Source organism: Leptonychotes weddellii, chromosome 10, assembly GCF_054177405.1.
Source record: "Leptonychotes weddellii isolate Sample4059 chromosome 10, ASM5417740v2, whole genome shotgun sequence".
NCBI lineage: Eukaryota > Metazoa > Chordata > Mammalia > Carnivora > Phocidae > Leptonychotes > Leptonychotes weddellii.
The window spans coordinates 19580917-19598269 of NC_138378.1; the positions used below are offsets into that span (position 1 = coordinate 19580917).

Here is a 17353-nt window from a genome sequence, read left to right on the forward strand (position 1 = left end):
TGTTGGACTCTTGATCGCAGGGTCATGAGTTCAAGCCCCACATTGGGGGCAGACATTACTAAAAAAATAAAACTTTAAAAGAAAAAATAGACACCACTTCATATCCATCAAATTATCAAAAATTCTTAATACCACATACTGGTAAGAATATGAAGAGAAGAGCAATTTGGCAATACCTAATAAACCTGGAAGCTAAGTGCAACCTATGATCTCACAACTTCACTCTAGATAAACAAACAAAATGTACACAAGGAAACATGTGCTAAGATGTTTACAGCTGCATTGTTTGTAATAGTGGAAATCTAAATGTCCACCAACAGGAAAATAAATTAATAAAAATCTGATTCATTCATAAAAGGAAGACAATTTCATGACAATTACCCGTAGAATGCATATACTTCTAGTTCTACAGACATAAACGGGACTGTCATAAAATTAATATTGAATGAGATCAAGCAAACTGCAAAAGGATGCATACAAATTTTAAGAAGATGCAAATCAATGCACTATATTGTTTAAAACTACATATATGTGTAACAGAAATACAGAAATATCTTACCAAAAAAGGTGGGGTGGGGGTAGGACAAATACATCAAAATATTAGGGTATGAAGGAGTTGAATGGCTGGTGGGTACATGAGGATTCATTAAATTACTTTCTGTTCTTTTCTGTATATTTGAAATAGTCCAGACTAAAAAAAAAAAAATAAAAATAAAGTTCTATGGGAGCACAGATGAAGGAGAAACATTTGAACTAGACCTCCCAGCATGAGTAGTTGAGTGTATGAGCAAAGGAGGGGAAGAGCCTTTCTTATGGAGGGAAGCAAGAGCTGAGATCCAAAGACATGTGCACATCAAGCATATCTGAGAACCAGTATGCAGTCAAGAGCAGCTAGCACTGAGGGGATGGGGACGGACCCACACTGAAGCATGTGCACATGCCTTGTGGAGGACCTTCTAAACCATTCTAAGGTGTGTAGACCTCACTTACAGGCAATAGGAAATCAAAGAAATGTTTAACCCGGGGAACAATGTGATTTTATCATTCTAGCAGCACTTAGGGAAAATTAAATGGAAGGGGCAGAAATTGAAGACAATAGAGGGTGGGGAGCACCGACTCCCACCCAGTGCAGCTGAAAATCCATGTATAACTTTTGACTCCCCCAAACCTTAACTACTAATAGCTTACTGTTGACCAGAAGCCTTACTGATAACATAATCGATAAACACTTATTTTGTACATTATACATATCGTGTACTATATATTCTTACAATAAAGCTAGAGATAAGAAAATGTCATTAAGAAAACCATTAAGAGGGGCGTCTGGGGGCGCCTGGATGGCTCAGTTGGTTAAGTGACTGCCTTCGGCTCAGGTCATGATCCTGGAGTCCCTGGATCGAGTCCCGCATTGGGCTCCCTGCTCGGCAGGGAGTCTGCTTCTCCCTCTGACCCTAACCCCTCTCATGTGCTCTCTCTCATTCTCTCTAACAAATAAATAAAATCTTCAAAAAAAAAAAAAAAGGGGCGTCTGGGTGGCTTAGCTGGTTAAGCATCTGCTTTTGGCTCAGGTCATGATTCCAGGGTCCTGGGATGGAGCCCTGCATTGGGTTCCCTGCTCAGCAGGAAGCCTGCTTCTCCCTCTCCCTCTGCTTGCGTGTGCTCTCTCTCTGTCAAATAAATAAATAAAATCTTAAAAAAAAAAAAGAAAACCATAAGAAAGAGAAAATACATTTACAGTACTGTACTGTATTTGTCAAAAAATCCACATGTAAGTGGACCTATGCAACCCTTGTTGTTCAAGGGCCAGCTGTAGTTAGAAACTCCCTTACCCATCTTGAAAGAGAATATAGGGCTCTACCCAACTGGGAACACAGGGACTGAAGAACAAAGGGCTCATGCAAAAGCCATTCAAACATGGAATCAACAGGACTTGGTGACTGACTGGAAGTCAGAAATGGAAAGAAAGAAGAGGTTAAGAACAACTGTGTCCTGGGATGTCTGAGTGGCTCACTTGGTTAAGCGTCTGCCTTCAGCTCAGGTCATGATCCTAGGGTCCTAGGATTGAGCCCCGCATCAGGCACCCTGCTCACTGGGGAGCCTGCCTTTCTGTCTCCCTCTGCCCCAATCCCCCCACCCCCTGCTCATGCTCTAATAAATAAATAAAACCTTAAAAAAAAAAAAAAGAACAACTGTGTCCTATGGGTATGGCACTTAAACTGGATATGTTGTTATTCAGACTGTGAAGATAGAAGGAAGAAAAGGTTTCAGGCAAAAAAAAATTTTTTTTTAAGGAGAAAGAATGAAAGAAAGAAAAGTCTGCCTTTTAACGTGTTCGGCTGCAAATAAGGACCCTTAATGAGACAAGCTAAAATTCAAAGGATCTAGATTTTAAAGGTTCAAGGTGCACACTACAATAGTTTCTACCCAAATTTTGTGTTAGTGAATGGACTAGGATCAGATGTCTCATGCCCAAAAAGGTCAGACATGAGGTAGAGAAAAGGCAGAGATGAGAGTTCCAGAAAATATCTTCCTTTCTGACAAACTTTAAATATAAGTGTTTAATCTACCTACGTTAAGTAATGCCCCACTTTTGAAAAGGTCAAACTTTCCAGCTGCCTTGTCCTCTCATTAAAAAAAAGTGAGTGTCATAGGAGCCAACTTGAGGAGCTTCCTAAAGGTCAAACCTGGGATAATGTGAGCAACAATATAAATGATGATAGGAAAGGATCATAACCTACAGAGTAAAATAAATTTCCATGAGCCCAAAGTGTTATAAATTGAGTAAATAAATAAATGAAGACAGGGTTGGGAGAGGGATAGCTTTTTCTTAGAGTAGAATTCTATTATTCTAGTAGAATTCTAGTATCGCAAACAGTGTAAACTTCCTGGGTCTGATAATTATATAACAGTTACAAGACATTAACATTTGGGGAAGCTGGGTAAGGAGCATTCTTTATACTACTATACTTGGTTAAGTCCATTCCCACAAAGCATCAGATAAATGAGGTATAGTTTTCCATCCTTAAAACCTGAAAACTTGGGGCGCCTTGTGGCTCAGTTGGTTAAGCCTCTGCCTTCAGCTCAGGTCATGGTCTCAGGGTCCTGGGACTGAGCCCCGTGTCGGGCTCTCTGCTCAGTGGGGAGTCTGCTTCTCCCTCTCCCTCTGTATGCTTGCTCTCTCTCTCAAAAATAAATAAATGAAAAATCTTTTTAAAAAAAGTTTAAAAACATTAAAAAAACCTAAAATTTACATGGAAACTCTTCATACCATTTTTGCAACTTAAGATCAAAATTATTTCTAAATGAAAAAAATGAAACATTTTATTAAAAAAAGAAAAACGAGGGTGCCTGGGTGGCTCAGTTGGTTAAGCATCTGCCTTTGGCTCAGGTCATGATCCCAGGATCCTGGGATCGAGCCCCGCATCGGGCTCCCTGCTCAGCGGGAAGCCTGCTTCTCTCTCCCTCTCCTCCTGCTTGTGTTCCCTCTCTCGCTGTGTCTCCCTCTGTCAAATAAATAAAATCTTAAAAAAAAAAAAGAAAAACGATGGGCACCTGGCTGACTCAGTCAGTGGAGCATGTGACTCGATCTCGGGGTCATGAGTTTGAGCCCCATGTTGGGCATAGGATTTACTTAAAAAAATAAAGATTAAAATAAATTTTTAAAAAAGTGAGTGGAAAATGACACCTGAAAAGTGAAGAAAAGAGTTCCAGAAAATATTTTCCTTTCTGACAAACTTTAAATATTAGTGTTTAACCTACCTATGTTAAGTAATGCCCCACTTTTGAAACAGCATATCTTTATCTATTCAGGAAAGGCGCAGGACCACTCCAAGTCCCCCTCATCCAACAGAAGGCACAACAATTAACTAAGCAGATGCAGCGAAGACACGGTGGCAAAAGCACTGAGAAATGACAGCTGAAGGGAAGGCCGGCTGGTGGGGCTGCACACAGCCCCACAGCCACTATGCAGGCTGAAGACTCTGCAGGGCACGCTGACTAAACTGATCCTGGGCAGGGAATCCACCCAAGCACAGGCTGCATGACCTGAACAAGTTACTCTACCCGTCTGAGCCTCTTCTGTGCAACGATCTGTGCGTGTCTTAGGGTTGTTGTAAGACAAAAATAATGTAAGCAAAAGCACACACAACTAGGCTTCTTATGTCATAGGCCTTCAATAAAGGGTGCATACTGATGATCCTAATTCAGAATAAGAAGTGGTTAAACCATAGCCATATCTTTCAACCAAACCATAAGTTTAAGAAAGTAGGAAAACATGTAATTCATCTTAAATAAACTTCTATGAAAAAGGTTAAAATGAAAGCCATGGTGACTGAAGGGGTATACTCCAATTAGCTGGGAAAACCACTGATGTGTAATACCTCACTCCTCAAGCATCAGATAAATGAGGCATAGTTTGCCATCCTTAAAACCACTTTGGATCTTCAACACAACTAGAGTTAGCTAAACATGAAACATGAAACATAATTATGAAACTTACTGATTTTCGGGTAACCCTCTTAGGTCCCCTCCCTCCTTGGGAGCTTTGTACTAGAACTTTGCTATCTCTCAATAAACTGCTTTGCTGCCCCCCACCCCTAACACACAAAAAAAGAAAAGAAACTTACTGATTTTCTTTTGTACTTTACCCAGAGAGCCTCACTACAGTATGTCACTGGATGCTTTTCATCACCTACTTAGTATCAGGCACTTTTCTAAATCTATCAAGACCTACCACACAAAACATCATAATAAGAATACTTATGTCTCAGTGAAATTATAGGTGATTTTTATTTTTTCTACTTCCTAAATTTTATGAGATACTAATACTAAATCATAATAGAAAATGAATAATTTATAAATAAAACTCACTATGATCAAGTTCTTGGCAAAGCGTAGTTTAAACCTACGCTTCTCTTAACATATTCACATTAACTTGGTTGTAAAATGAAGGCAATATACCAGACGATTAATGCTGTGTGCCTACTTGGTCATTTCCGTGGATTTAATGGGGATGACAAGAAAAGCACTTACCTCGACACTATTTGCAATATAACGGTTGTCACCTTCAACTTTGACAGAGAAGTCATAATAACCACTGGAAAATTTGACATTCATGAAGTTTAGTTCAAAAACATCCCTGTTAAGAATGACAGCAGGGTTAGCAAGAATTTACATAGCAAAGTCATGAATGTAACAAATGGGCTGCGCGTGACCCTCCCTGAGACAAGCCAGGGCTAACACCACATCTTCACCTTTCAACTTCCCACCCAGCTGGGCAACCTCCTGCTCAATCACAGATTATGATGTGGGCAAAACTTCAGAGAGATCTAAAATGACCTCCTCTTCAAGTCTCTAAAGTCTTCTTTCCTTTGTTTTGTCCTCTCAGCTCCTAAAATCCTAAAATCCCACCCCCCTCGGGTAGACTTCCACAATTAAATGCAAAACAGTCTACAGTATGATCCCTATTATGTTTTAAAAAAAAGAGAGAGGAGAAATGTTCAAAAGGTTGGTGTAGAGCAGCATAATTGCAGGCAATTTTTTGTATTATTTCTATTTTCCTGTGTTTTGTGAATTTCCTAAAAATGACATACCTTACTTTTATGAAAATATCAATAACTTATTTTAAAGGGGGGAAAGGGTAGAAAATTAACTCTAACTACATAGCAAAATCCCAAATGTCTTTTACCATTCCACTCAGCATTTCTAAAAATGATTTTGCTTTTTAATTTGACATATTGCCTGTGTATCTTTATCATTGTCTAAGAAATGCATATTCTTGGTGCACCTGGCTGGCTCAGCCAGTAGAACAGGCAACACTTTTTTTTTTTTTTAGCATGCGACTCTTGATCTCATGGTCTAGAGTTCCAGCCCCATGTTGCACCTAGAGCTTACTTAAAAAAAAAAAAAACAAAAAACACATATTCTCTCTAAAATTCAGAGTTCCCAGTCTCATTAGCTTACCAATTTAACACTTACCAAAGTCTCATATAAAAATTCATCCTTAATTCTTTTAAAGTGTCCGTAACAATATATAACCATTAAAAATAAGACTGAAGGGGCATCTGGGTGGCTCAGTCGGTTAAGTGTCTGCCTTTTTCTCAGGTCATGATCCTGGGATCCTGGGATCAAGCCCACGTTGGGCTCCCTCTTTGCCACCAGCCACCCACCACCCCGCCCCATCCCCGCCCGTTCTGTTCTCTCTCAAATAAATAAATAAAAATCTTAAAAAAAAAAAAAAAAAAGACTGAAGAAGATTTAATCCTATGGGGGAAATATGACACATTGTTATAGACAAAGCATAATCCTAATGCAATTAAAAATATATTTGCATAGAAAAAGGGCTGACAAAAAAGGACAACAAAATGTGGACAGGAGTTATCTCCAGGTGGTAGAATTATGGGTGATCTGTATTTTTTGTGTTTTTCTGTATTTCTTCTACAATAAACTTGTATTACTCATACATCAGAAAAAAACAGTATTAAATTTAAAACTGGCTACTTACATCACAATGACAGAGACAACTAGAAATAGATAGGGAAGGAAAGAGTAAAACTAAAACAAAATTCTTCTAGCTTAATTTTTTTTAAGTTTATTTATTTATTTTTCTTAGTAATCTCTACACCCAACATGGGCTTGAACTCACAACCCCGAAATTAAGATTCCCATGCTCTACCAACTAAGTCAGCCAGATGCCCCTCTTTTAGCTTTAAAAATCCTTTTCTTATATAACTATAGAATTTTGATATTAGTAAGTCAAATTTACCTAACCAAAGTTTAGGTAAATTTGGTTTGGGGGTATTTCATAATATCCATATTAATTCGGGTTATACTGGCTACAGGCAAAACAAGTCTATTGATACCCTTCAAAAATAAGCTCAAGACTTACCCTACAGGGGTAAAAGATGTCTTCTGGAGGACAACGGCTCTGGAAGCAACAGATTTAGCATGTTCTAGTTTAACAGTGGCCTGAGTCAGAGGCTGAGACAGAACATTGGTGACCTGCAACTAGAAATAAATTTTAAAATAATCTGTAGCAACAAAGGCCGAAGGAGTATAAAATTTTGTTTCTGGGGTGCTTTATCCACAGGGAGCCAGCTCTTCCGGGGTTAGAACCTTATTTCAAGACACCTTCACTGACTTTGGTCTATGTTCTATCAGAAATCAGACACAGAATACAAGGAAATGGGTAATGGGATAGATTATAGAATGTTAGAGGTAGGGAGGATCTTAAAGATGATCTTGTCCAACACTCTCATTCTTCAGTCAAGGATAGGCACTTTACACACATGCTCCTTTATCAATCATCTGAGATAGATGAAGAAACTGAGGCTACGTGGCCAGTTCAGTTGGTCTAGGACTCAAACCCCAGCCTATCTAGCTACAAAGCCAATACTTCTACTTTGCTCTCTTAGCTGCCCCCTCCTGACTCATGGTGAACTATGTTAATCAGGTGATTTCTCACCCCAGCCTTTGCTGAGGGGGTGTGAGTGTAATCAGGGAGAGGAGAGGCAATTTTGAAGGACAGGGCGCACTTCTTCAAGAGAATATGTGAAAAGGCCACTAAAGTAGAACCGATGGAACTCTCCTGTGTGGAACCCCAACGTTTAGACCTAAATAAAATGCTAATTGGGCGCCTGGGTGGCTCAGATGGTTAAGCATCTGCCTTCGGCTCAGGTCATGATCCCGGGGTCCTGGGATCGAGTCCTGCATTGGGCTCTCTGCTCCTTGGGAACCTGCTTCTCCCTCTGCCTCTCTCTCTCTCTCTGTCTCTCATGAATAAATAAATAAAATCTTTAAAAAAAATAAAATAAAATAAAATAAAATGCTAATTTCTTATGAAGATGTTAGCTTATCACTGATTTCCAAACAACAGCAACAAATGCCTCATTTGAGATGAAAACTCCAAGCGTATTCAAGATCTGTGCATTTTCTCTGTTCAGAAAGTCGCCATAAAAAAGCAGTGTCTGTGGGGTGCCTGGGTGGCTCAGTCGTTAAATGGCTGCCTTCGGCTCAGGTCATGATCCCAGGGTCCTGGGATTGAGCCCCCACATCGGGTTCTCTGCTCCGCGGGAAGCCTGCTTCTCCCTCTCCCACTCCCCCTGCTTGTGTTCCCTCTCTCGCTGTGTCTCTGTCAAATAAATAAATAAAATCTTTAAAAAAAATAAATTAAAAAAAAAAAAGCAGTCTCTGCTTCCTGCTGAGCGAGAGGGAGGGACGAGCTATGAAGAGGTAGAAAGACAAACTGCCAACAGCAGGAGAAAGAGACCTGGTGTTAAAAACTGTAAGCACCAGAATTACTGGGGAATTTAAAAAGCGGTCTTTAAATACCGTATTTAGAAAGTTCTGGTACTGGAAAATGCCTTTTAGAAGCAAGACTTCTCTATACATTTAGTGTTACGACTCCGGAAATACAGTTCTCTTGCATTTAATTTCTCGAAAGACTGACGATAAAAAATCTTCCAGAAAAAAAAAAACCTTTTCTGGATTGATCTGAAGGGTTCCGTGACTAGTTCACCCAGGGGCCATATCCCCAATTCCAAGCTAAGGGAAATGAGCCTTGCTCTACATTTAATGGGTATGTCCTCGGGGGGGTTACAATCAGGTTTCCACCAGTCCTTAGATTTCTGAGAGCCTTCCACTGGAAACAGCGATCAGGGCCGCACAGTGTGGACACGGAAGTCATACCCGAAGGCTAGCCTGTTCGTGAGTGTCGGAAGGAGAGCCCTCGGGCACAACCACAACTGGCACGTGATAGCGATTCTGAGAGAGCGCAGCGGCCGCAGAGGCCACGCTGAAGGCTTCTGAGAGTGACTCAAAGTTCTTCTTGCTGAAGATGGCATTCATGAGTTGGATGACCTGATCCTGAAAGAAAAGGGAAATGCAGCTTGAGATCCTCCTCTGGCAGGAAGGCGGGAGAGCCACCCCTCGCTCCCCACTGGCTCAAGTCATTCCTTACCTGTTTCTAGGTGTTTGCATGGAGGATCTTTCCGCCATTAATCAAAATTGGTAAGAGGGGGGTGGAAAGCAAATATTCTGCATTTAAGATTAAAACCTGGATTTGGTGTTTTCTCTATCCTCTGGTTCAAACTGAAATTCACGCATTTATCTGTCAACTGTTTACTGAACGCTTCCTGTACAAATACAAGGTACCTTTGGAGAACTACAGAGATATGAAAGAATATTCCAAAAAATATGTAACAGTAAATTATGTTCCAGATTACTATATGTGTCACATACCATGACAGGTGCTTTACATGCATGAACTCAAATCTTGACAAAAACCCTGAAAAGATTGATATTACCAATGTTTTCCAAAGGAGAAAACTGAGGTTAAAAGGTTAACTCCTACAAGTTATAACAGGAAAAGAAAAAAAAAAAAAGCAAGATCAAAATTCACATGTAAATCTATTTGTCTCCTTCCAGAATAAAATATATTCTTTCCTAATTCCTCTCACCCTCCCACCTAAGCTAACTTCCCTCCCAACCCCCCTCTGAGCAGTATACTGGAGTTAAGTTTGAATTCACAAGATGAAACCTTATAGCCAAAACGTACATTAGAAAGAAACTAAAATAACTTTCCATTAAGAACTAATGGACTGTTTAGAGAAGAAAACTAAAAGCAGTTTTTTTTTTTTTAAATGGAACCTAAAAGGCATTATTAAAATTCTGGAGGTTGTTTGCTTAAGAGGAAACATTTTCCACTTCAATCAGTTTTGTTTTTTAAAACCTCCAATCTAACAAAAGAGCTCCCTTGTTCCCGACAGTGTTATTCACAGTCGACATGAAATAATTTTCTTTAATTGTACCAATTACATTTTTCCATCACTAGGCTGTTGACATGTTAAAATGGGTGACTGTTCACCAGAATGGTTATGTCAAAAGCAGTGACAGCAAAATTACTCCAGCCAAATACCTGGTTAGTAGAAGCTTGGGAATAAAGCAAGAAAAAGTTTAAGTTGTGTATGTAGAATATCACCATATCATCTACTGTGCCGTGTATAGGAGAGTTCCTAAATGATTTGTACTGTAAGACCCACATTCCTGCACTTCACCCATCATAGAAATTAAGAGAATATGGTATCTCCAGATCTTCTACACTTAGGATGAACCAAAGACAACAGAAGAATGCTAATACATGAATAAATTATTAGGTCATATCCTCCAGAGAAAATATAAAATCAATTCAAATTACCCAAGACAGATCATTAATTACTATTTACTTGAAGAAACTCAGCACAGAACTCAAAATGCATAAAAGAAATCAAAGTTCTAACTTGGAACCCAAATCTCTCCTCCTAAAATTAAAACAACAGCAGCTTGTATTTTAAATCCTTTAGCTCAAGGGTTGGTAACCTTCTCACGCACAAGGGGTACAAAGAGGGTCCAACTCAAAGAGACTTCCCACACACATTTCAACCAAAGGTTCTTTCAGGTTAACAAGCTCCTCTTGAGGGTGAAAAAAAAACACAAAGAGAAAAGCAAAAAAGAATTAACTCTTGATAGATGTCTGGTAGATACCCACGCCTCTCAGAGAACTATGTCAGTCAGCAAAGATTCATTCAGATTTAGCCATTGCCAAGGATGAGGTGGAAGGGAGGAGAACAGCGTACTTCTCAAGAGGAGGAGGGTTTGCCTGAGCCACCGACATGGAAATCACTCAAGAGACAAGCAGTAAGGAGTACCAGGAAGAAAAGAGAGGTGACACTAGTGTAATACATGTGCCCTTCTTGTCACCACGTCATGACGTACCCTCCCCCATTTAAAGCAAATGTAACAAGGCTGGAGGTCTACTACACAACACGCAGGAAGGAGAGAGCCTGCAGCATGGGGAGACCTGGGTTAGGGACATCGCTACCACCTATTCTCTGTGTGTCCCCCCACACATGTCGCGCTGCCACTCTACAGAGGGACCAAGTCTGACTGGGCATATTACTCAGATTTCCTATGGCGATCAAATGAGCCACACAAAAGAATGCTTTATAAACTGTAAAGTGTTCTAAGACAAAAATGGTAAAACACTAAAATAATGCAAACGTGACACTTTGTTTACCTGTCCATTCCATAGACAACCAGTTTCTTGAGGATAGGCATTACATCTGTTTCTCGTTTTCAATGCCTAACCCAAGACACTACGTGACTACACCCCAAGCCTAACTCAATACCCCCTTTGAAGAAAGCTATTCTTAGCAGATAAAGTCAACAACCCCTTTGGGTTTCACGCCTGAGAATGGTTAGGTACCTCCTTAATGGATGGCTCAGTCCCCACGTGGTCCATGAGCTTGTAGGTGGCAGCCACAAATAAGGCTGTCGTTTCCAGTCCTTCTTCAAACTGGAGATATACACCTCCCAGTTCATCGAGGCGAGCAACAAGATCCTGTCACGACAAAATGAAAGCATGTTGGAAGTCAAGTGATAACAGAATGAGATACGCAAACCACTGTCACCTCAGGCAGTTTTGAGAAATCTCACTCTAAATCTGGAGAACCCCTCAGTCATTTAGTACTTTGTCAAATAAGATGCTGAGGCAGAAATAAAGTATATCCCACAGGCATCCGAAGAGAACAGTGTCTTCCGCAGCCCTGGGAGCACTCCTTCCCTGACCCCTGGTACTCAAGCCCAAGCGCCGGAGTCAGGGCACTGAAGACACCAGGCTGCAGGGCACCCAGGAAGCATCGGGACACAGATGGATTCCACGGCCATCCATCTGGATACAACCTACAGAGCAGAGCATTTCTCTTTCTCGTTCAATGCTCTAAAGGATGGAGAGAGACATGCTCCTCTCCTGGGCAACACAAGGCAGTGAACGTGCCTGTGGGGCACCCAGTGAGGACACTAGGTGGACTGCCTGACATCACAGACTATGTAGTCCATGAGAGCAGTCTCTGAGCAGCAGGAGGTCCCAGGCAAAGGAAAGGATCAAGTCGTAATAAAAACACAGTGACCACTTGCTGAGCACTTATTATATACCAGGTACTTTAAAACTTCACTTGTTCCTACAACACCATTTAAGGAATTGAGGCTCAGACATTAAATAATTTGTCTGAGATTACAAAGAAATAAGTAGCGGAAAAAATACCTGAATTTCAGGTTTGTTAGGCTCTAAAATCTGTGGACTATGAACCTATACCTACAAAAGGCTAGAAAAGTAATTTGTCGCCTAAGTGAGTGTAACTATCCTACCCTAACGAATATCCCCCAGGACGTATTGCTCTGATACAAAGAACGTAAGTGTGCTATGGATATGAAAAGAAATGTAACTGGCCAGAATAAGCCATGCATGTCTATCTGCAAGACTCTTCTAAAAGGTTTCAAAGACAGGAGCTGGGAAATTAATTTGGCGAAATAAATTCACACCTCAATCTCCTCCACGATGCTCCTCAAGTCAGCCTGCTGGGACAGGTGGGATGCCGTCTGCAGAGCCTGGACCGTTCTGGAAGATAAAGGGTAGAACCCCAGTGAATGTCAAGTCTCATCTCCTTTCATCTGCTCACTCCTTCCTATATTGGGACGCTTTCAGGAATATCCCTGTCCTGTTCTTTAGAAGTATAAGACAGCCTCAGCCATTAAGGAGCTTAATTACAATCCAGTTGGGAAAGGACGTTACAAAGATCCTAACAGCAGGAGAAGGCAATCCAGGCAACGTGACCTGAAGTAAGTACTGTGGGCACAGAGAAGAGACGGAGCACAACTTCACCCTCCTCTAGAAATCTGTTTTGTTCTTAGTGGCATCACATACAGAACACTGAGTAAGACTCACTTAGGTTTAGAAGAGAAAAGCTCTTCGGGAGAACAGAATTCGATTCAGCCCAGGGTATTTGGCATCCCCGTGTTGCACAACACACCATGCTAGGCAGAACTTAGCTGCCTATGAACTTTCTACTAGAGTGAGAAACTCTAGGACCAAAGAAATATTACGGAATCTACATTTGCAGACTGTTGGGTAGAATTTGGAGCAACTTTTCTGAAACCAGATCCGTGTGCTATGAACAGGAAGCCTTCATTAAACACATGCTGACTGTTTGATACTCGTGCGATCCTCACGCTGCTGCGAGACCTGAAAGTCACTCACCCTTCAGACATCAAATAAGATAAAAGGAATTAATTTATTCTCCTTTTCTTTCCCTACCATTTATTTCTAATTATAAAAGCACATCTTTGTCCAAAATTCAAGCAATACATTTTTTTTTTAAAGATTTTATTTAGGGGCGCCTGGGTGGCTCAGTCAGTTGAGCGGCTGCCTTCGGCTCAGGTCATGATCCCAGGGTCCTGGGATCGAGCCCCGCGTCGGGCTCCCTGCTCAGTGGAGAGTCTGCTTCTCCCTCTCTCTCTGCCTACTTGTGCTCTCTCTCTCGCTGTCCAATAAATAAATAAAATCTTTAAAAAAAAGATTTTATTTATTTATTGGACAGCGAGAGAGACAGCGAGAGAGGGAACACAAGCAGGGGGAGTGGGAGAGGGAGAAGCAGGCTTCCTGCTGAACAGGGAGCCCGATGCGGGGCTCGATACCAGGATCCTGGGATCATGACCTGAGCCGAAGGCAGACGCTTAATGACTGAGCCACCCAGGCGCCCCTAAGCAATACATTATTAAAGAGGAAAGTTAAAATTCCTTTAACACCTACCCCTAAAAGATAATTGTTTTCCAACTTCCTAACTTAATAGCATAATGTATATGTCTTTCTGTATGAGTACATGTAAACGTACTTCACGCTTATGAACCATGACATAGTACTATACTGCTTGGATGTACCACAATTTACTCACTGACTCTCCAGTTGATACACCTTTACGTTCTACTAGGTCATAGAGTTCTGTTAACGGGCCTCATTTATAGCTCTATTTTTAAATTGAAATTTACATAAGAAAATTAACAATTTGAAAAATGAACAATTCAGTGGTATGTAGTATGTATCTCACCACCTCTATGTAGTTCCAAAATGTTCCCATCAGTCCAAAAGAAAACCCTGTGGCCATTGAGCAACTTCTTCCCAGCTTAATGGGCACAGTCCCTGGAATCCCCAATCTGCATCTGTGTCTATGGATTTATCTACTCTGGATATCTCCTATAAATGGGATCATACACTATGTAACTTGTGTCTGGCTCCTTCCATTTTGCATCACGTTTTCAAGGCTCACTTAGGTTGCGGCATGTGTCAGTACCTCATTCTTTTTATGGCTTGTTCATGTATTTGCATCCACTGATGAATGTATTTCTGTAAGATAAACTTTGAGGGTAGAACGTGGTAGGTATGCACACATAAGATTTTTTTTTATTAGATTCTATTAGTGCAGATAACTTGGAAAATAGAAATGGTGCTTTTTCTGGGTGGAATGGAGAAAGCAACTGCTGCTCAACCCCAGAATGGTCCCCTATTTCCCAAAAGGTGACGGGGCCTTTGTGTAAAACCACCACTTGTCCATCAAGTCAACATGCTGGGGAGTGGACAGAGAATCTGTCTGCTTCCGTTGAGATCATAACCATTTAGATTCCCTCTGTGAAAAACTAATTCTGTTAAGATGACAAGCTAGAAAACAGAGCAGTTACAGTTCATGGGCAGGGAAGCCCCAAGCATTCAAAGACTCCTAGGGGATGCTTGTTGTTAAAATGCACTAGAGAAAATGAAACCTGAACTTCCAAACAAGATAAAAATCCCACATCTGCCCGTGATAAATGCTGAGCCCAGAAAAGGCTGCTAAGATAGCCGAGAAAGAACTTTTCAATTAAGATATCATTTTTCTCTTTAGAACGAGTGAATGTCATTCTGGTAACAACTTCAGAAGTTTTTAAGAATGAAATTAATCCACTTAGCTTTTGAAAAGTTTTGTCACTGGCTTTAATTACTTACTCTCCAGTTGGCAATTTCTTTCCCTCTGGAGTACTTTATTCAAACACTAAGAAAGCCGATCTTGTCTTGCTAACATACAACAGACGCTTTAAAGAAATTGGGTTATGAGGGACCACAATGGCATCTTTTCAGATGGTTCATTCAAACCTAGAAATTTTTTTCTCCATTCTAGACAAGTTTATGAACATTCATATCCTAGAATAAATCCACTTAAATGTAGAAGGCCCATTTAGAAGTCCTAATTTATATCAGATTTCCTTAAACAGGGCAAGGACAAGTTGGTAGTAATGTTATACAAGGCATCCTGCTAGTTTGATCTTCACAATAATCCTATGAGACAAATATCACTGTACCCGTTTTACACATGAATACACTGAGGTATAGAGGGATTACACAGCCTGCTCGTGGTCACAGACGTATTAAGTAGAAGGGTGTGGATTTGAACACAGTTCTTTCCAATCCCAAGCATGTGCTCTTTCTACCGGCCAGCTTTCTTCAAGAGAATAGAAACGTCAAAGTATAGTTTCAGCCTTTATTAACTCTTTGTGGGGCACCTACCATGCATCACACTGTGTGAGCACCACAAATAAAGATGCTTACAATCTAATATAGAAATGACTACAGTACAACCAAGGAAGTAACCAGCTTCCTAAGAAAGGGACCTAGGAAGGAAGTGCTCTAGAGGAGGAGGAGCTTTTGTTGCACGTCCACTAAGACCCAGACACTGCGTTAGATTCTTCTCATGCATTATCTCATTTAATCCTGACATTTGTTCTGTGATGTAAGGATTATTGGTCTCCTTTTATAGATGAGGCTCGGGGAGGTTAGTGACTAACCCAAAGTCACACAGCAAGGAAGGAATAAGGCTGGTGTTCAAACCCAAGTCTAACTCCAAAATGGATACGGATATACTTCCTTTGCACTTTTTCCTGTTCTGGGATTTTGAGGAAGGAGACTTTTTTTTTTTTTTTGCTTGGAGGGAAATGGAAAGATTCTGTTGTAGAAGGTGGCATCAGATTGAGGCACTGACAGTGGAGACTAGGGATCTCACTGGGGATCCTTGGAGATCTCCCCCAAGAGATTATGAGAGGAGATCAAAATAACGTGATCTAAAACCGAAGGACAGCAGTACTTGACTAGGCAAAGTGTATATAAAACATCAGCCCAGGAAAGACAGCCCCAAAGTTACTGATGACTGACCATGTGACAATGAGCAGGGTGTAAGTGACAGAGAGAATGCAATTGACTATGAGCCCTGCCCTTAACAAAGCTTCCAGTTTAGAAACATTTTGATCTTACTTAGCCAAAACAAAACAACACCCCCCCCCAAGAAAAAACTCTGGGAAACTGAACTATTCTGCAACAGGGAATTGGTGTCACCAACCTATTGCTAAACAATTAACAGGAGGCCAGGCGCTCTACCCTCTTTCAGGGGTTGCAACTGAATGGGGGGACACAAACAAAACAAAAAATACATATACCATTTTAAATGAGGAGTTTCAGTGTTACAGAAAAAAAAACTACATATACTATCACTTTAAAGTTTAGTCAACGTCCTCAAGTCAATTACAACATTTAAATTTATAACAAAGAGGAAAATTGCTCAGATTCCTTTCCTGTAAGGTGCTTCTCCTTCCCCTAAGCCTTTTGCAGAGTAGTACAGTCTGGTTGCTAGAATGCTCTCCCCTCTGAGCATGCACTTCTCCCACCAGATGCTGTCTCTCACAACTTCAAGGGATCCTGTAAGCCCTCCTCCAGGGCAGAGCCCCCACTGCCAACAGCTCACTGTGCCCTGGCCAATGCTCAACAAAAGATGCACGCAGCTCGCTGGCCTCACTTTCCCTCGGTTATCTCCTAACCCTTGCTGCAGCCTCTCACCTCAAAAGCAATTCTGTCTTTATGGGGCAGTGTGTCTATGTTCGGACTCCGTGTCGTGAGGACCACGGTGTCCAAGTGAGCCCATCAGGACAGGGACCTTGCCTGCCTCGGTTCAATACTGCGTCTGCCGCGCCTGGAAGAGCACACAGCACATAGCAGGTGCCCAGAAAAGATTCGCTGAACCAGTGGATGAACCCTCTTCAGGACTGTCTTCAGGACAGTCTCTGCCACCGAAGAAGCCGGAGAAGCGCTCGACACGATGACTTACGCTAACACAGTCTCCTCCTTGCTGAGGCGAGCAGTAAGGGCACCGAGTGCTTCTTGGGAAGCCAAGGGAAGGCCAAAGCCACTGAGGGCGGCCACGGCGTGGTAGATCTGGGTTACGGATGAGTCTTCGCTGACAGCTGCCAGGAGCAGATCTTTGGTCTCATTTGAAACAGAGATCTAAGAAAGGATTGGCAGACACAGAGTTTTAGAACAGGTGCTGGCAGTGGGTGACCAACAGCATGCAGAGTAACCGCCAAAGTCACACCACCCAGCGGCGCACCATCGTTGCCCCTCAGCTCCTCAGACACCAGGATTCAGTGTCTGTAAGAATGCAGCACAAGGCTTTTGAAAAGATTCTGGCAA

General features: G+C 41.4%; 1 protein-coding gene across 4 annotated transcripts in view; it reads right to left on the bottom strand.

The window, feature by feature from the left end:
* RPN2 (ribophorin II) overlaps positions 1 to 17353 on the bottom strand; it is a 116555-nt gene that overhangs the window by 82360 nt on the left and 16842 nt on the right. For all 4 annotated transcript variants that reach the window (XM_081832819.1, XM_081832818.1, XM_081832817.1 and 1 more), the window contains exons 4-9: positions 16992 to 17167; positions 12355 to 12430; positions 11240 to 11374; positions 8686 to 8862; positions 6887 to 7005; positions 5032 to 5137 (exon numbers count right to left, since the gene is read on the bottom strand). In XM_081832819.1, coding sequence (XP_081688945.1) covers positions 5032 to 5137; positions 6887 to 7005; positions 8686 to 8862; positions 11240 to 11374; positions 12355 to 12430; positions 16992 to 17167 — 789 coding nt within the window. The remainder of the gene's footprint in view (positions 1 to 5031; positions 5138 to 6886; positions 7006 to 8685; positions 8863 to 11239; positions 11375 to 12354; positions 12431 to 16991; positions 17168 to 17353) is intronic.